Raw genomic sequence first — 20,365 nt, 5'->3', positions numbered from 1 at the left:
TAAGTTCAAAATATCTTGCATCAATTTTGGCAAGACATCTAGTTAATTTTAGGCATTATGATACATAATAATCAAACACTTGAAACTTATGCCCTAACAGCAGTGACAACAAAGTCACAGGTGCACAGATTGGCGATTCTTGCCTTAACTCAAATATACCTTTTAAGAGAAGACCTCGCTAATGATGCTTGCAAGACAGGTACAAGCACTGCCTCAGCTGGATAAATGAACGTTTTTTCATGTACTGATAAGTAATCTGGAGGCCCCTTCTGGTCACCTCTTCCACCTGATTGGGATTCAGGAACAGGGGGCTTAGGTAAATTCCTGGCAGAGTTTAATTGTGGCAGCTTATCACTACCATATCTAGGGCAACCTAAGGTAACTTCCATGTAGCAAGCTTGGCCCCTCATCTGGCAGTCTGATCCTTGAGAAACATGATGCTGTAGACCAATAAATCCATTTGAAGTCCTAAGCTTGCCTGAACTGTTTAAAAGGAAGAAATACAGCTTTGTGAAGAAAATGGTCGATACATTAACATTTATGTATATAACTTAAATGAATATAAACCTGATAAATATAAAGACAGATTACTGCAAATTCAAAAAATATTGTGTACCTGAAATACATTTGCTTGACAAGGTCATTTGGACAACATCCAGTGAGATTACCCCGCATTCCATGTGGTGAAACAATCACTGGTGAACATAATGCAAAATACTGTCAGAAGTGTATGAAGGAAACAATGATTGCATTCACTAGACATTTTCCTTCACGGAAAACTTACAAATAACCAAAATATTTAGAAATAAAGAAAACAATATGGTAGGAAACAATAGTTATCTTACAACCACCAAAAACAAAAGTGCATATGTAATAGTAATTACTTCCATGACTATATAGGACAAAGCATCATGCGACCAAGCAATACAAGAAAGTAGGATCTAGAATAGAAATATTGATTCACCACTCTAAAGCCAAAGCCATGCCTTTCCCAGTAAGCCCACAAGATATTTACCAAGCACTAAATCCTCTCGTTCTCCTATTCTTATCCACATAGATCTTTAGTTCACAACATATCATTCCTCACATAAACATCATTATTCCCACACCAATTCCGCATACCATTTTCCTTCCAGACAACCAATTGATGTGCATATAACTTATAAGAAACATGCACATCTAATATATCCTTTTTTGCCTTAAAAATCCATCTCAATACCCACCTATTAACAGTTAACTTTATCTACCCTTGATGTCCATGGCCAGACTCAAGTCTGTGCACCTTAGCCCACAGAGATGCCACAACAGGCAATCCTCCCAAAAGAATAAAAAAAAAACAATAATGATCTCTAGAAATCCTAGCATTCCTCTCCAATCAAATCACCCACACCCTATCAAAAAAGGCCATGTGCCACAAAGACATAACTCCATACCACATAGGGCTGAAGAAATTAACGCCTCAAGATTGGAAAGGATACCTAGAAACTCCAAAAGTATCATAAAGACAAATCCAGAGGCTCATCAAGAGATTGGACAATGTGCTTTTGATTAATGTTAGTCTTCCACCCTTGGACAGGAATCTACTGTTGTGCTTTTGATTAATGTTAATCTTCCACCCTTGGACAGGAATCTACTGTTCCGCCCGGCTAGTCTTTGTTCAAACATGTTAATCATAGGATCCCATACCCTCCCTTCCATGAATTTGAACCCCAAACACAAGCCAAGATACTTGATAGGAAGATTAACACACTCAGCAAGCTTGATCTCATCCCTTCGGTCACTAACGCAAATCATCTCAGATTTTTTCAAATTAATGTTTAAACCAGGTACAAGTTGAAAACAAAGAAGAATATACCTTAGATGCAAAATCATCTTCTCTTCAACTTGACAAAAGATTAAGGTAACATCCGCAAAAATGAGAAAAAGCGGATCCCTTTATCTTAAATCTCTCGAGGCTCTAAAAAAAGTGGATGGCCCATCATTCACTAACACAGCAAAAGAAGAGATAGTCATAAAAGCATACATCCATTTCCTGCACTTCTGTCCAAAACCGAGTCTGCTCTGCATATAATAAACAAAGTTCCAACAAACATGGTCATACGCCTTCTCCATGTCTAATTTACACATAACCCCGTTCCTCTTGTTGCCCACTAAATCATCAACCACTTGTCACCATCACCACATCAAGAATTTGTCTACCCTCCACAAATGTATGTTAATTCTCCCCAATCACTTCCCCAAGTACTTAAACCAACCTTCTGGCCAGCACTTCCGACATGAGCTTGTAAATAGATAACACCAGATTGATAGGTTTAAGATCCTTTATGTCTTTTGCACCTTCCACTTCAGCAATATGCACCAAGAAAGTGAAGTTTAAAGATTTTTACGAAAGAGTCTAACTTATGCAAATCACTAAACACCTCCACCCTGTCACTTTTGATAATATGCCAAAATTCTTGTAGAAACTTCATGTCAAAATCATCAAGACCAGGAGCTTTGTCGCCATTACATTCATCAAGGCTCTCAAGAATCTCCTCTTTAGTGAATTCTCTCTCAAGATTGTTTCTATTTGTTTCATTCAAAACTTAAATTGCAAGCCATCCAGCTTAGGTCTTCTTCCTACTTCCTCCTCATAGATTGTTGAAGAATTCTTGAGCTTTCTCCTTCACATCTTTCATTACCTCGGATATAATTCCCATTAATTATCATCTCCTCAACGTAGCTGCACCTTCTTCTATAACTAGCCATGCAATGAAAATAGAGTGTTTTAATCACCTTCCTTAATCCACTTTTCTCTAGCTTTATGTCTCCAAGAAGTCTCTTTCATATTAATCCTGTTAGTGAACTCAAGTCTCAGTACTTCCTGTCTTATTGATTCTTCCAAGGTTAAACTGCCATCTCCCTCCTTATCAAAATCATCAATGTCCTGGAGTAATCTACTTGTGTGTTCTTCTTCCTTGATGCTAGCCTCCTTAACCCATCTCTTTATCCCATCCTTCAGTGGTTTGGGTTTCTTTTCAACTCTAAAACTGGTCTTCCTTTCCACCTTAGTATCTACGTAGCATTTCTCAATCATGGCACGTAAACTCTCCACTTTTAACCATTTATTGTCCAAGCGGAACGGAATAGGGCTCAATTGTATGCCATACAAGACAATGCTAGACCTTTGCAGCACTTTTTGACACACCCCTACAAGATGTGAGTATAAACATATGAGATAAAAAAAGCGGCGAGCAAGAAGGGATACTTCTTTGGTTCGTCAATGTCCACTTTCTCCCCCATCAACGGCAAATCCACCAATCCCAACATGTCTATTATCTCAGTCTATCCGCATAAACCTTGAAAAAATTCCCCCCTACCTCTTACTCCGTCTCATAACCATATTTGAAATCCCCCAGCTACCCATTTGCTACCCCACTTCTTCTTACCCTCCTCCAACTTCCTCCACAAGCTCTCCTCATTTTCAGAACCCCTACAATAAACACCTGTAAAGACCCACTCCTCAACCCCATAGCAATTATGGAACAAGCAAGAAATGGGGGTTCCCCAACGACCACCTCTTTACCCGTCACATTTTCCTTCCTCCAAACAACTACAATCTTCCTGCTGCACCCTTAGCAGGCAAATAATACTACCCAATGTCCCTCACTTTCCACATACTTCTATTTCCTTCTTGGTGATGCACTCCATTTTTTATTGTTGACAGCAAAACACATCCGGCTTCCACTAACTGATACAACCTTGGATAATTTGTCTTTTTTTTCCCTATCATTGATACCCCTACGTTCCACGAAATGATTTTATCTAAAATTTACAATTTTTACCTAATCTTCCCTCCCTCCTTGTTTCTTTCCTCTTGCAATCATAGTCAATGGATGACTGTAGTCTTTTCAATTCCCCAGACTCCACCTTCAATCTGTTTGCTTCTCCCCCTGGCCACCAAATCTGCAACCTCTTTTTCGGTTCTTCTTCTCTCTATTCTGCGAATATCGTAAGCATTTGATCATCAATACCCCCAAAAGTAACACCCAACATATTTCTGATTTTTTGGATATTGTGTAATATCCAAATAGACTGAAACTCCTCAAAAGGCTCATCACATTCTACACCTCCCATCAAATTTTCTCTCTACGCCTAGTAATCAAAATGCTCACCACTGTTGCCTCTCCCTCCTCTGTACTTACTGGCACTAGAGCCAGTTCTTTGTTCAACACTGCTCTTCCTTTTATCAGCTGCTCCCTCTCCTCCATTTCTTTTCCATGCTCGGGGAGGCCATCGCACGTCATCTCTTTCATCTCCAGTCGGGAAGCTCTATCGTTGCGGATCTCATCATCTTTCAACTCAGAACCGACCAACGATTCGCCATCAGTCACCAGCTCCCTTTGTTCCTGAACTGTTGCGCAGCCATCTTCTTCCTCAAGCACTACAGGCGCGACAGCCATTTCTTCTCCCTTCACATCCCTGTCCTCAACCCGGGTTGGATCCTTCTAGATGGCCTGCTAGACCCATTTCACTTTCAAGCATAATTTTTTATGGGCCTCTTGCTCGGTCCAATCTGATCCACCCACTTCCCTTTCTCTTGCCAGGTTAACTTTCTTCCTTTGTTGAGCCTGTTTGCTTCCAATCTTCTTGGCCCACCCCCAATAAGCCCAACACTGCTATTTAACCCAAAACGGCTCCCCATTTTTTCCGTTTTAGTGTAAGGCCGGGATATAATTTTTTTCTCCTTTTTCAAATTCAGAAACAGCCCGATCCGAAAGCCTCTCAGATAGCATCTGCACTACCCAACTCCCCCCCCCCTGTGCTTTCAGATTTCACCGCCACCAAGTAGGTTTTCAACTCCTTTGATTTTGACAGAAAATTTGAGCTCCGTCAGGCTGTTGGGCATCTAAGGGAGTCCTTGCTCGAAGTGAATTATTTTTCCTTAATCATTGCCTCCGCCCCACTCGTCACCTCTGCCTGAGGTTTTTTGTCTGGATTCTCCATAGGGTGGTCCAACAGCTCGAAAACCAACTTCATCACCCTCCACCAGCCTCCTGCCTCAAATCTCTCCTGAATAAAAATAAGTTTCACCACGCTCCATCTCTCCTCCGATAAAACCAAAAATCTCCAATACATGTTCTACATGAGAGCAAGCCATAACTTGTGAGCAAGCCATAACTAGTGATTCTAGAGACAAATATTTTATTAAGGCCAAGAAGAAAAGTATAATATTATATTCTCCTAGAGCCTTCCAGTAGCAGACTCAAGTTAGAGTAACAAACCGGACCCAACAAATATTAGGGTAGTATTGCCCCAACAATCAATGAGAATCTCCTCCAGTGTATTATTTTTCCTAGTTCTAAAGTCCCAAAAAAAAACCTCTGTTGCCGCAATTTAATTTAAACTTAAATCCCTCTCACCCCATGGGTATAGATCATTTAACCACTTCCATTACTATCTCTGAGATCAACATGAGTCAGCCAAGTGTTCTCAAAGCAAATGGAGTAGGACCACATATTAGGTGGTTGGAACCTTGCAGAATAGGAAGATTATCAAAATTAAGTGAGGAAGGACCTCTTTCACCAACTCCAGAAAACTATCCTCCCAACTACTGAAGACAAGAAAACGATCAAAGCAAGAAGATGCAATCCTTCCTCTATTCACTGACTAGGTAAATGGAGTATTAGACAGAGGGAGGTACTTAAGTTCACAACCCCAAATGAAATTATCAAATTCCCCCATAGACATAGTCATGTGCAAACCAATATTTTGGAAGGATTTTTACAAGCACTGAAATCACTCACAACACACCAGAAAGGACTACACAAACCTGGCACACACGAAATCTACTCTCAAGAAAGGTTTGAAGCTGGGTGTGTTGGGCCATAAACACAAGATAAAAACTAAGAACCCTTTTTTTTAATGTTCAAAAGTACTGAGAGAGAAAACAGCTGTCTACATAATCAAAAGTAGAAGCTAGAAGCTATCATAGAACCCCACATGACCAGAAGCTCCATAGAAAGCACTTCAGATAGATTAAACCATACAGCATTATTACAAAAAAAAACCAACCTGGAAGTCTGTAACTGGAATTGTTAGAAGAATTTTTTAATGCACTTTCTGCATCACCACTTGAAAGCGAGCGAACATGCCTGGAAACAAATTAAAATATCATGCCTATTTGATCGTTAGGAAAAGAAAATATTACTTAGGGTGAACAAATTATCATAAGAATTTCAAAAATTCACGAACTTGGCAGATACAACAGCATGCACAAAGATTGCATCTTCTGTGGCAGCAAAGACGAACTCAACTGTGGGCTGCCCTCTCCTACATAATTAGAGAAAGAAAATCAGCCAAATTCACCATGATACCAAAATCACTTTGGATGCCACAACCTCTTTCCCCTTTATGTTGCCGTTGAGGAGAGAGAGAGAACAAAAAGGACAGAATGATATTCATATTTCTCTAAACAGCAATCAACCAGATCATTCAAGATCATCATGTTTTGCTAAGAGATCAGTAACTAATTAAATCATTATTGGAGATCTTATCCAATATTTCCTAATTAATTTTCAAGAGAATCATATTAATTTAGAAAAATGAGACATCAAAATACAGCATCAGTAATTAATACATCATCTTCTGGCTTATGTGTAATTAATCTTTGAGAAAGCAACAAACAAAATGTCAATATCAAATACCATATAAGGTCCTCTAGATATAGAGATATCAACAATCACAACTAGTCTTGATGTGACTTCAAAAAAACAAAAATTAATAACAGAACATAAAGCTTTTATAAGATTTTAGGAAATCCACAGAATTGACAGTAGATAAACACTACCAGCACTAAATTCGGTAAACATATGAATAACAAGTAAAACAGTTCAGACAGAACAAAAAGGGTGCATAGAATGCTAAAATTGACATACCAAAGAAGTGCAATTAATCCTATACTATTGAATATCATATCCAACCTTCGAAACCAGGCCAGCACTAACACAACTTAAGTAAATAAATAGATGGATGTTTGGTTATCTTTTATGAATTATCATTATCAGGTGCAAAAATAATCTTCTATTGGAAAAAATTATGATTCCCTTTTGAAAAAAAACGAAGAATGAAAGTCAAAAGTCTCGCTTATTACAAGAATCTGTATGATCGCATAAGGACACAGTGATCACCAGTACAAAGTAAAGACTATTTTAACTGACTTTGAAAATAAGCTTTGTCATAGTCCAATTCTATTTATACTATCTATACAATGATCAATCATCAACGAACAATCATAACATACCTGGACAGCTCTTCATTCTGATACGGGTTGTACTTTGAAAATACATCACCAAATCTCATGTATGAAAATCCAACCAGTGCTCTGCAAGTTGCCATTAAGTTGTTAAAATGTGATCATGAAGAAATGGAGAACCAGAGAACAAGGAAGTGAATGAAAGGTAACCTTTCAATACAATTCCTTAGCGCTTGAGAAAAGGCAGCAGCAACCTCTTCTGAATCACCAGGAGCCAACCAGACTCCAGATGCAACAACTTCCAAAAAACAAATAAAAGCAAATTTTGACATAAGTAACATAATCCTACACCTTAATATGGGAACTTCTCAGTAAATAAATTAGGAAATAAATCAAACTAGGACTCGAGTTAAAATATGCATACAAGCAAACTAAGTGAAAATGTAGTCTCATACTCAGAATATATTAACAAAGCATTTTTCGATCAATGTCTATAAATACATAATTACATGCATTCACATAAAAATACATAGATATGTAAGCCCATACACATACATATACATATATATAAAGATAACACTAATAATGCAAAACAGTAGGAACACAAGGTACCTCTTAATCTGGATAATGCGGCTTGAGCAGTATCAACGACTGACGAATGATGTCCAGGTAGAAAGAGCCAAAGCTTGATTTTCTCATCTGTGCAACAGTTAGAAGTGAATAATTATTTTTTTTAAGAAAGAAGTGCATGGCCGATGACCATTGTTCTTATAATTTCTTACCAGGATTATGTAAACCTTGAGATGGATCCCAAGGTCCAACAAAAGAGTTTGTCCATGTGCTAAGAAATCCTTCCTTCTGCAATCGCAGATGAGATGAAAGCACCAGATACGTAGCAGCATCTTTTTGCTCCGCTTTCAGGCTATCCAGCAACACAAAAATCAAATTCATTCTGCATTACTTATGCTCAATAGAATTCTACAATAGAACAATTATTTCCTATTTGATTGGACATCCCTACAAGATAACAAAAGAAAGAACAAAAAGTTTCTTGGCATTCAAACCTTTTATCAGGAAGAGGATTCAGATCAGATTCATTCGGGAGATACTGAAACCATGACACATGATGAAGACCTCCCTGTAGTGATAGCCAATAACAAAATCAGAAATTGAAAATAAATTCTCCTTTAAGATAGAAAATGATAGCATGTGTAAGATGGCAACATCACATCACCATAATTAAACTCATGAATAAGTACTTAATCATTCACGCTTGCAATGTCCTTACCAATAGAAGGAAAAAAAACACATTCTTGAAGCTCTTTGTTAAAAAAAGTCAAATGGCATTTGATTTCTAACTAAAGGATTTAAAAATTTGTGCTGCTAGAATATATCCAATTGAGAGTTATTGAGCAAAGATATAAATGATTGGAAGTCAATTATCATAGGACCTTCCAGAAAGAACAAACCCCAGAAGCTTAATAACATACCAATAAGGAGAAAATAGCATAAGGGCACCTTGAAGCATAAATCTAAATCTTCTTAGTTAGACTTGAGATATGAATTTCTGAAAAGTGGTCAGCCAATTTAGAAGCTTAACCACTAAATTATTATTTTTTTTTTTGAAAGAAGAATATGATATATTCACAAGCATCAATGTCTGCTAATCTATATACAAAATAACTACTAGTCAATCAAAATATTAATAAGGTCCCCTAAGTCCTCACAAGAGTAAAAAGGATGATTACTGATAAAAAAACCTAAGGTCTAGAACTAGGTATGTTCAAATCTACCAAAATTTGTCCCAGTACCTCAGATGCTCTCCTGTTCGTTTCCTTCCAATGACCCAAAAAGGAACCAAAGGAATAAGCCTCACGGAGCACTTAACCTTGTGCATCTCATCCAAGCCTGGATCTCATTTTTCACTGTCCTCGTCATCAACTAGTTAATCCCCAGAAGACTACAAGCCGTAAACCAGAACCGATATGGAATGGTACCACAGAAGGATATGGTTACACGGAATTTGCATCTCTCATACACAAATAACAACTATTAACCAAGACTCTTCCCTATTTTACCAATTTATCCAAGGTCAAAATGCATTCCATCCATGCTTCCCATGCAAAAAAAAAAGCACTCATATCAAAGCATTGACATTCCAGATCTATTTAGAAGGGAGTTTCTCATAAGTTCCCACTCTTTTGGCTAAGTGGAAGTAGAAAGATTTTCTAGAAAATGTGCCCTTGGAGATTAGTCTTCATGCTAGTTCACCCATAACCCCATTGGACGCACACTTGGATAGCAATTGGAGCAGCAATTGACAATCCATAACCTCCAGTTCTTGACACCTCAACTATCCACCTTCCATTCTCTGGCAAGCCTCGAAAAATTCCTTGATAATAGCCTCTTTGCTTCATCAATAGCGAAAATCATTGGAATTGTTGTTTGAGAGTTCCTCCTTGATCCACTCATCCTACCAAAAACTAACTTTCTCTCCTACCCCACCCTTTCATTTAATGCATTTCCAAAATTTTTCTCTCCCTACAAATATTTTCTTCCACATCCCAACCCCTATGGATGATATGGCATTCTCATGAATCAACCTTTATTGTCTATGTCGAATTTAGTTGCGATCATTTTCCTCCAAAAATTTTTTTTTTTTTAAATAAAAGATAAATATTATTATGGACAATAATACAAATGGGGTACCGCTCATATACAAAATAGATTATTCTCCTCCAAAAACTATCATGCTCCTTTATAAATCTTCATAACCATTTCCTAGGAGAGCCTTGTTGAAAACAATTAGGATATCAAACTCAAACCACCAAATTGAATTGGTTGTTCAACTTTATCCCATATTAAAAGGTAGTACTTCCTTTTCCCATCGATTTCACCCCATAGAAACCTTTGTTGTATGAAATCCAATTTTTTATCCACACTAACTGGCATTGTCAGCATAGACAAGTAGTATATTGGGATGTCGGCCAAAGTGCTCTTAGTAGGAGTCAATCAACCTCCCTTCTAAAGCAAATTCCTCTTTAAACTAAGACAATCTAGATACAATCTCGCGACAATAGAACCCAAATTGGAACATCTTTATACTTCACCCTAATGGCAATCCTAGGTACTTGATTGGAAGATTGGTGTTTTTACACCCCAAACTATGAACTTCATATCCATGCCCAGGTGTAAGGAAATAAATGCTAACTTAAGGAATTTAATTTAGAGGTCAAAAATCGAACAAATTTGAACCTTTGACCTTTGTTAAGAAACCTAAATAAGCAAGAGTTTACATTGACATACATGAACAGCTACAATCCTACTCCTACTAAGACTAGGAACTTAAGATAGGATAACCCCAAAAAACTCCGAGTAGAAAGGTAAATACCTTATAACCCAAATAACACACAAATACTCCTAAACATAAGGACTATGTGAATTCAAATATTTGTAAACACTTGAACAAATTCTAAAAATCCTAACAATGAATAGCTTACCAAATATAACCCTGACACCTAATTAATGATTTTTTAAAGACAAATAGGATACAACATTAAAAGGCACCAAGGAGTGCACCTATAACAAAAGATTTACAAAAAAAAATCAGAAAACAACACATCTATAAGATTCTCCAAAACCTTGTTCAATATAGGATGTCATGTCAACCAAATACTCAATGAATGGAACCAATAATCCCCAATTCTATAAAAAAACCTTAGGCACTATGTTGCTCTTTTTTTCCAAAGCACTCCCAGATGAACAGAAGGTTGAGATTATAGTCTTTGCCTTTGTTTGCCGCTCTAAAACTCGAGACAATAGCTTCCTTGCAATTGAACCAAGATAACCTAGGATAGATTAAGAAGGCCTAAAACTAGAGCTGGAACATTCCAGTCTCCATAGACAAAGAGAGCAGCCAATAACGATAATCCTTCCTCAATTCCTCGAGTTGTCGATGGTAATAGTTTTTCCTCAAGCTAAAACACAAATTGAGAGCGAGAGTGAGCACAAGAGTGAATGCGAGAGTGAGTGTGAGTGCATTCACACCGCTGGCTACCAACAACGACGCTATTACTACCAGATCACGGTTGTAAGACAAAGGAGATTCTTGGTGATAGAGCAAAAGACATTTGATGTGTAGGGGAAGTTAAGGAAGTCAGGGTGTTCAAAAATAGAAAGGGATTTCAAAAATCCATCTTCTTCTAGGAGGAGGAGGAGGTAAAGTAGATGATTCAATGCTTTAGAGAGTTCAGTTGGTACAAGGGGGAAGAGTCGTGGGGTTGGAGTCAAAGTAGCAGATGGAGGACACTCTGAATGGCTCCAAGCAGCAATAGTCAATGAAGGTTCCTAGTGTTCTCTGAGGGAAAGGAGGGTCATCCAAGAGGAAGAATGAACAGGATATTCCTACCAGAGGGGTTAAGAACAGACGACTGGTGGCAAATGACTGAAGCCATCCATGAGGTGTTTGGAGTCAAATTGGTGCCTCCGGAGTTGGTGAAGAAAAAAAAGGATGGTGCCATGGCACAATCGGTTACGCAGCTGTCATCGGCGACTTCAATAATTAGGTGTCCGAGTTGTAGGGTGGAGTTAGGGGTGAGGTTGGAGCCAGTGCAAATGTCTTCCTCCTTTTTGGAAGCTCTAGGAAACTCAACGTTGGTCCCGAATCGAGTAGGGCAGACGAGTGGTGTCAAGTTGGCAGAACCTAGTCAAGTGATCCCCAAATTTTAAACTAAGGATTTAAGAAGTGACATGAAGAGGGTTGAGCAAGAAAGTGGAGGTTCGAAAATTTACGAGCCAGAGGAAAGAAAAGATATGAGGTCGGTCGCAAAAAGGAGATTTTTGTGGGCTGAAAAAGGTAAGTGGGTGGATCAACCTGGGCTTAACAGATTGTTGAGATGCAAAAGATGTAAGAAGATTTGGGGACCAATTAGGGTCTGGTCCAGCCCGCCCAGAACAAAACTGAAGCTGAGTGAAGGTCTGTTAACTCAGCCAAAAGAAAATAAGGAGCATCGAGAGAAAAAAGAATCTAGGGTTGACGTATGTCCTAGAAGCGAAGGAGTAGAAGAGAAGAGAGCAAAGAAATTGTCTGATTATGAAAATGTTCGGGAGGAAGAGAACAGTGATTTATGGTTGTCAGTGTTTGAGGCAGACAAAAGTGAGAAGGAAGAGATATTTCCTTCTGAAGATGAAAAGCTGGAGGACAAGCAATGTGAACACGACCTTTCTTTAGAAGATATGGTGTTTAAAGATGACCCAGCGGATGAGGTTCTGGATATGGTTCCAATTCAGTGTGAGGAAGCCCCGAAGTTGCAGCTTCCTGTTGATTTGAAGGAGATGGGAAGACTAGAATAGCAATACTTAGGATGTGTCTTGAATAATTTTATTGAGGTAAATAAAATGTTTGGAGTTTCTTTACTAGTCTTAAAGATAGAGTACTAAATCTAATTCAGGAAATTGAAAGTAGATACATGGGGAATGGGTCTGGTAAGCCTATAAATGGGAAGTCTAGTAGGAAGCAGGAGGAGAGGCGTAGTAGAGAATTTAAGAAATTGCAATTATCGGTAAATTATAAGGGTAAGAAGGAGGGAATAAAGGAGGAAGGTGGTGTGATTCTGAAACTAAATTAATGATTGGAAAAATAATCTCATGGAATGTGAGGGGTCATAATGATAGAAAGAAGAGAGGGTTGATAAGAGGTTGCTTAAAGAGATGAAAACCTGTGTGTAAGGGATAGAGAAAGAAGAGATGTTGTGAGAAAAGAGGTGGCCTACAACATGAATCTAGAAACGATCTCATGTAGGCAAAAGGATAGAGAGAAGTGGATTAAAGAAGGTGACCGTAACACGAAGTATTTCCATTGTTTGGCTAATTATAGAAAGAAATGCAATTATGTAAAGGATATCAATATTAATGGTGTGACGGTCAAAGACAACAAGGAAATGAGAGAAAAAGCCAAAGATTATTTTCAGTAATTCTATGAGGAGAATGAGAGGTGTAGACCAAAGTTGGACAACCTTGACTTGAAACAAATTTGTGCTGACAATTGTAAGGGGATTGAGGAAAGGTTTATTGACGAAGAGGTGTTCGGTTGTCTTAGAGATTGCAATGGTGACAAAGCACTAGGTCCCAACGGGTTCAACATGAAATTCTTACAGGAGTTTTGGGAGGTTTTGAAGGCTGATTTGATGGTTGTTTTTGATTATTTCTATAGGTCGGGGTCTTTTGCTAAACCTATCAATGCCACAATTTTTTGTCCTTATCCAAAACTAAGAGTGCAAATGATATTAGGGATTTTCGGCCGAACAGCCTTGTAGGGTGTATTTACAAACTCATATAGAAGGTGTTGGCTAGGAGGATGAGTAGGATGTTGGGTGAGTTTGTTGGGGAAAGCAAAAATGCGTTCGTGGAAGGAAGACAAATTCTTGATGCGGTGTTGGTGGCTAATGAAATTGTGGATGAATTGGTGGGACAAATGAGGGAATGAGTGTTGTATAAACTTGACATAGAGAAGGTCTACGATCATGTTAGCTGGGAGTTTGTTCATTACATACTTGGGAGGCTTGGTTTTGGTAGCAAATGGAGGAATTGGGTTATGTCATGCATATCTACTGCGTCCTTTGCAGTTATGGTGACTGGAGGACCTTCTTCATTTTTTAAGGTGTCTAGGGGGTTGCGTCAAGATGATCCCCTATCCCCATTTCTCTTTATTATTGTTATAGAAGTCTTCAGTAAGCTACTGGATAGAGCTGGGGATCTCAATCTATTTAGAGACATTTATATGGCCGGGGGGGCAGAGGTGACAGTCTCTTATTTATTTTTTTGCTGATGATGCCCTTATTGTTTGCAAACCTAAGTTGTCTTCCATGTTGTATTTGAGATGCATTTTGTTGTGTTTTCAACTGGTGTCAGATTGAGAATAAATGTGAAAAAATCTAAACTGATTAGAATTGAGGATAGAAATGATGAAAAAGCATTGGCTAGGGTGTTGGGGGGTAACAGCTTTGCCTATCAAATATTTAGGACCATCCCTTGATGCTAAATACAAGGATTTGAATACCTGGAATCTGGTTTTGGAGTTGTTTGAGTGGAGATTAGCGAGTTGGAAAAGAAATTTTCTATCCAAAGGGAGAGACTCATGCTTATTGAAAGTACTTTGGAGAATTTGCCGATCTATTATCCCTCGGTGTTAACCATACCGGCTAGTATTGCTACAAAACTTGAAAAAATCTAGTGTTGTTTTTTGTGGGGGGATAAGGAAGAGAAGAGGAGATATCACTTGGTGAAATGGGAGGATGTGAAAAAACTTATTCGGGAAGGGGGTCTTGGCTTAAGATCAATAAGGGACATGAATTCTGCTCTGCAAGGGAAATGGTTGTGGAGGTTTACTAAAAAGGAGTGTAAGATGTGGAAGAGGGTGGTGGAAGCTACGTGGGGAAAGGAGGGAGGGGCTGTTGCTACTAAGGGCTCTTCCAGACCTCATGGACTGAGCTTGTGGAAGAAGATTTATGGGGGCTGCAATAGATTTTCTGAGTGCCTTAGATGGAAATCGGGTAATGGTGCATGCATCAAATTCAGGAAAGATGTTTGGTTGGGAGATACTAAATTGATGGATTGTTTTCTGTCTATTTTTGCACATGATAAAGACATGCATGTGGACAAGACTTATGTGGGTTCCGGTGAGGGAGGGAACTGGAGTGTGTGAATTTGCAGAAATTAACAAGACTGGGAGGTGGAGGATTACTGTAATTTATTGAGCGTACTGTCTGGGATCAGCCTGGGAACCCAGAATGATGAGAGTCTGTGGAAACTGAATAAGGACAGAAAGTTCTCAGTGAAATCATTTTACAACTTCTTAACTAGCAGGGAGGCTGGGGAAAATGCCAAAGTGTCGTAGAATGGAGATCTAGAGCTCCTCGTAGAATGGTGTTTTTCACATGGGAAGCTGCTAGGGAATGCATTTTGACAATTGATATGCTGAGGAGAAGGGTAACATTATGGTTAATAGATTTTTTTGTGTACAGTGTGTGAAGAGTCTTATAATCACATTTTGTTATGGTGTCCTGCTGTTTATGGTACACGGTCCATGGTATATGGCTTACTGGGTTTGAACTAGGTCATGACTAGTAGTGTGAAGAATGAATTGTGGGCCTAGGAGGTTGTGTGTAACAAGAAAAGATTATTACAGTTAATTCCACTATCTATTTTTTGGGTGGTTTGGAATGAAAGAAATTTGAGGGCATTTGAGGGTATTGAGAAAGATTTTATTAGTATTAGCAATACTTTGTTCCATACTTTTGGCTATATGATCTTGGGGCTGTCTTTAATCATTTGATTGACATGTAACTATCTTATATACGGGTGGTACTCCTTTTGTACTATGTTAATAATACACTACTAACTTTTATTTCAAAAAAAAAATAGTTTTCCTCAAGTCATTTCCTAACTAAAGAACATGACAAGAATTGACCCTTGCACTTCTAGATTTTCTTCCACGGAAATCTAAATGTCGTCCTATTTTGAGAGCACAAATTATTTTTTTAGATAAAAGTGTAGTATCTATATTGATGTGTAGACGCCAAGGGGCCCATGTACAAAAAATTTACAATCCAATAGATATATCTATAATGAAACCAAAATCATCATGGCTATCAAGGTTATGTCCCAAAACAATGGAATCAAAATAGTAAAACCATCTACCCTTGGATACATATTTGGCTAAGAGTCATAGCAAATGGTCTTCCCTGGCTACATTAGGACCTAGCCTAACAATACCTACAAGTTAGAAAACTAAACAACCTCTCAATCTTAAGGTTCCTAGAGAGCTAACAAATGGCTTGACTCACCATATCAATGTTCACAGCATACGAGAATGTCACTTCTTTCTCCCAGGCAAGTGAGCACACACGAGGACATAGACTCCTTAATGGTCTATCACCATGCCACCTATTCTTTGGAACCCACAACTTGCACATTACCAATCTTAAATTCCACAAGATCCAATACATTTTCCCATTACCTACTAATTAATTTTCAATCTCTTAATGATTTCCTAAGGTTAAAGAAACTGATCCTATAGTTTGAATTTAGCTTCCCACAAACAATTGGACACCAAATAATCTACTTGTCCTGCCTGTTTGTGGATATATCATGTATATATATATCAAAATATTCAATTGACTAGAAGAATATCTTGGAACGAACATTTAGTTACTCCTTTTATTGAAAAAAGAATTATTAGACAGAAGTAGAGATACTATAGAGGAGAACTAGATGTCCTCTAAAAAAAAAGGAGAAAGACCTAGGCAATAAAACAACTTCAATATAGCACACACAACCAATCTCTATGTAAAATTGATATACATATATATATATAACTGCTTAGTAAGGCTATGCACCTTAAGTCCGAAGAGGTGCCACTGAAGTCAATCTAACCAAGAGAACAATGAGGGAGAAAATGATCCTTAAAGATCCTTTCACCCCTCTTCAGCCACAAGTACAAGACCCATAACGTAGTAAAATATGCCCCTTCCACAAATATACTCACCATTGTAAGGACAATAAGGACTCGGGTATTATCAAACACTCCAACAACTAACTCTTGGAAATCCAAAGTACATATAATGCCGAAACAAACATGACTCCAAATTAAGGCTAAAACTTTTTCTTAGTGCTCTTCATCACAGTGCAATACAAGTAACTGATCTACAGCCACATGTCATAGTCAATTCTAGGTTTAGACATCACTCTGCGAAATGGCTTCATTTGGAATTCCTAATCAGCATTGCTATTTACCAAGTAACTAAATACACAAGCATATGGTAGAAAATTAGTTAGTTCCCAAGGATCAATAGTTCAGCTTATATCCTGGTCCACAATTAGAACTCCCGTTACTCGAGCAACCCACAAGATCAAGTAGCTGTCTAAAGTTTTCAAAGCAGCCATGAATCGAACTCAACGAATAAATGTACTCCACTATCAGTAGAAGGAAGAGGAAGTAGATAATAAAATGATTCTATACCCAAAAAAAAAAAACGAAAAAAAAAACAAGAAATTTAAAAATTAACCAACGAAAGGTAAAGAAACGTACAATTCTAAAAACATTAGTCCACATTACGTATCTATCTGTTAAGACCTCCTCTCTGATAAAACACCTTGAAACCTTTCAACTTATATGCTAACCACCATACTCTAGCTAAAACACTTAACCCACAACCTGCAAAGAAGTAAAAACTTCGTCAAGCGGCAGTTAGTTAGATTAAGCAATGAACTAATAGAACAATTACTTGACAAATCGGAGTAGAAAATGAACTAAAGAATTTCAACTTAAAGTCAAACAGACGCCAAGTAAAACCCTAATTGATTACGTTGATAGCTGGGACGCTGTGGGAAAGAGAAGGAGCAAGGAAGACAGAGAGAGTTCCGGAGGAACTCCTAGTTTGAATTAAACACAAAATCCTTATCGACCCTTTCTCCCTCAAATTCTCACCGTTTCAAGGTAACCAAACAGAAAAAGATAAACTAAAGATGAAACCGAGATCATAACCAAAAATTTGAATCACAGGAAGAGAGGCGATACCTGAGCGTAGCAGAATATTGAATTCTCGCCTGGGTTGATTAAAAAAAAAGTAAGCAGCAGCATCACTCGGTCATTTAACGGCTCGATTTATTCTTCTCCGCCTGCCAATAGAATGTAATACGCCATTACTAGCGGGTCGGTTTAGATCCGAATAAGACGACCCGGTACTAATCCGAACCGACCCGAATGTTTTCCATTCCTTTTTCTCCCTTTTATTTTCTTTTTTTTTAATTCAGAGCGTATATAAAATTAATTAAATTATTTTTTATTTAATTATTTTTATAACTAATCTAAAAAACATTATATTAATTAATAACATCGTAATTTAATTAACTTTAGTAACTTTATATAAATTTTAAATCTTACATATACAAGCGTGTATCTATAACCCTTATCACATTAAGTCACCTCATTAGTGTTGTACAATACATGCATATATTTAATATTATACATATGTATTTATACATAATTTATATACATTGTATAGTATATTTTATATATTGTATGTATAATGCATTAACAAATAGGGTATAGAGATGATCATAGACGATTTGATGTATTGAATTATATTTTATGTTTAAAGTTATATTTTTCCAAGTTGAGAATTAGAGTTCATGCAATTTAGTGTGTTATATTTTAAATGATTATTTGTCATAAAAAAATTATTAAAATAATAAAAAATATATATAAAAATAAAAATAATAGACTTTCAAAATAACATAATCAAACAAAAAAAAATAAAAAATATTATCACGATATAAATGCACAAAAATAAATTTAGTTATTAACGAGTAAAACTGATAATCACTCATTTATGATATAAATCATAAACTACAATCAATGAGAAATATTTATGCGCCCTGTGTCATGAGATTATCGACAAAAAATTATTTTATCTAATTACTCACGATAATATATGTACTTGTCATTAAAAATTATTCAGTTTATTATAAAACATAATGTTCGTAAAATAAACAATACAATTTCGATCCGTAATGGGTTTACATGTTTTTTCACCCTATCGTCTTTAGTATATATATCTAAGAAGATTTCAATTGTAGAAGAAAAAGCTCAACTAAATTCAAATACACTAAACAATTTTGTCAACATTTTTTAAATTATTTCGTAATGGAGAAACAAATGCAAACGATATTCACATTCTTTAAATATATAACACGAATATTTAGTAGCTAATAAAGTGATTAAAGCTTTGTTTTGATAAATTTTAGTGATAGTTAATTAATGTATAGTAATGACAGTAATTGAATGACAATAACATAAGATTATAATGATAATTTTTTTTTACGTTTGGCTGATAGTATATTAATGTATGTTAATGTCAAATTTTTATTTGGATGACAGGATGTTATGGTTGTATTTTTAGCTAAATTACTAATTTACTCCTACATATTATATGTAATAGTAAATAATATAAAAGAAGTGTTTTTATATTAATTTAATAAATTTTTAATTGTCAAAACATATATATAATTAATTAAATTAGATGAAGAGATAATGTGTAGTAACTGAAGAAAGAAAAAAAAAGGAAGGCGGGGGGGAGGGGGAAACAATGTCGTTTTGATGAGGCAGGTAAGGTATAAATAGGAGACGGAAAAACGACGTCGTTTTGATGAGGCATATGAGGTATAAATAGGAGACGGGAAAGAAAAGAAAGGAGGAAAGAAAAGAAAAAGAAAAAAAAAAGGAAAGAAAAGAGAAAACAGAGAAGGGAGAGAGCAGGAAGGAGAAATAAGAAGAAAAGAAGGTTCGAGAAAGAGAGAGAAAGGAGTCAGAGTAGAGAGGAACGATAAGGAAGAGAGAAGAAGAAAGAAGACGGTGACAGTGCGATCAGCGAGAGAAAGGAAGATGGAAATGAGAGGTACAGTAATTTTAAGTTTTATGTTAGTTGATGTGGATTTGAGATTTTACTGGAGGTGGAGGAGCTGTGGAAACGTGAGTGGAGGAGTATGGAGGAGGTTAAACCGCGGAAGGAGAGAGAGGAAAAAAATGGGGTGTAGAAGGGAGGCCTGTGAGGGAGAGGTGAGGTCGTGCGTGAGAGAGGGCGTATGGAAGAGGTTAGGCCACGGGAGGAGAGAAAGGAAGGAGTGCGGAACTGTGAGGGAGAGGAGTTATTGTGTGTGCGTGAGGGTGAATGGAGGAGGTTAGGACGCGGGAGGAGGAAATGAAAGGAGTGCGGTGTGTGTGTGCGGTTTGTGAGGGAGGGGAGTTGTTGTGTGTGCGTGAGGGTGAATGGAGGAGGTTAGGCCGCGGGAAGAGGAAAATAAAAGAGTGTGGTGTGTGTGAGTGCGGTCCGTGAGGGAGAGGAGTTGTTGTGTGTGCGTGAGAGTGAATGGAGGAGGTTAGGCCGATGGAGGAGGAAAAGGAAGGAGTGCAGTGTGTGTGAGTGCGGTCTGTGAGGGAGAGGAGCCGTTGTGTATGAGTGAGGGTGTATGGAGGAGGCTAGGCCGCGGAAGAAGGGAAATAAAGATGTGTAGGGCATTAGTGAGATGATTTTAGGATTTGAGGGTAGAGTATCTAGAGTAGGCCGTGGAGGG

The 20,365-nt window shown here is 37.5% G+C and overlaps 1 protein-coding gene across 4 annotated transcripts in view; it reads right to left on the bottom strand.

The window, feature by feature from the left end:
* Positions 1–17,920, bottom strand: part of GCT (RNA polymerase II transcription mediator) — a 33,536-nt gene extending 15,616 nt beyond the window's left edge. For 2 of the 4 annotated variants that reach the window (XM_088206249.1, XM_088206251.1), the window contains exons 1-11: positions 17,811–17,920; positions 17,322–17,447; positions 8,299–8,372; positions 8,017–8,156; positions 7,847–7,933; positions 7,445–7,532; positions 7,283–7,363; positions 6,235–6,312; positions 6,055–6,134; positions 617–695; positions 160–483 (exon numbers count right to left, since the gene is read on the bottom strand). In XM_088206249.1, coding sequence (XP_088062375.1) covers positions 160–483; positions 617–695; positions 6,055–6,134; positions 6,235–6,312; positions 7,283–7,363; positions 7,445–7,532; positions 7,847–7,933; positions 8,017–8,156; positions 8,299–8,372; positions 17,322–17,345 — 1,055 coding nt within the window. In that variant the 5' untranslated portion in view covers positions 17,346–17,447; positions 17,811–17,920. Of the gene's footprint in view, positions 1–159; positions 484–616; positions 696–1,855; positions 1,996–6,054; positions 6,135–6,234; positions 6,313–7,282; positions 7,364–7,444; positions 7,533–7,846; positions 7,934–8,016; positions 8,157–8,298; positions 8,373–17,321; positions 17,448–17,810 lie in introns of those variants that run through there. The other 2 variants (XM_088206247.1, XM_088206250.1) reach the window with 2 other exon arrangements.
* Between the last annotated feature and the right edge of the window lie 2,445 nt (positions 17,921–20,365).

This window comes from Carica papaya, chromosome 6, assembly GCF_054855325.1.
Source record: "Carica papaya isolate Zhongbai chromosome 6, ASM5485532v1, whole genome shotgun sequence".
Lineage (NCBI taxonomy): Eukaryota > Viridiplantae > Streptophyta > Magnoliopsida > Brassicales > Caricaceae > Carica > Carica papaya.
Note: the sequence above shows the minus strand (reverse complement) of the source record. Positions and strands in the feature narration are given on the sequence as shown.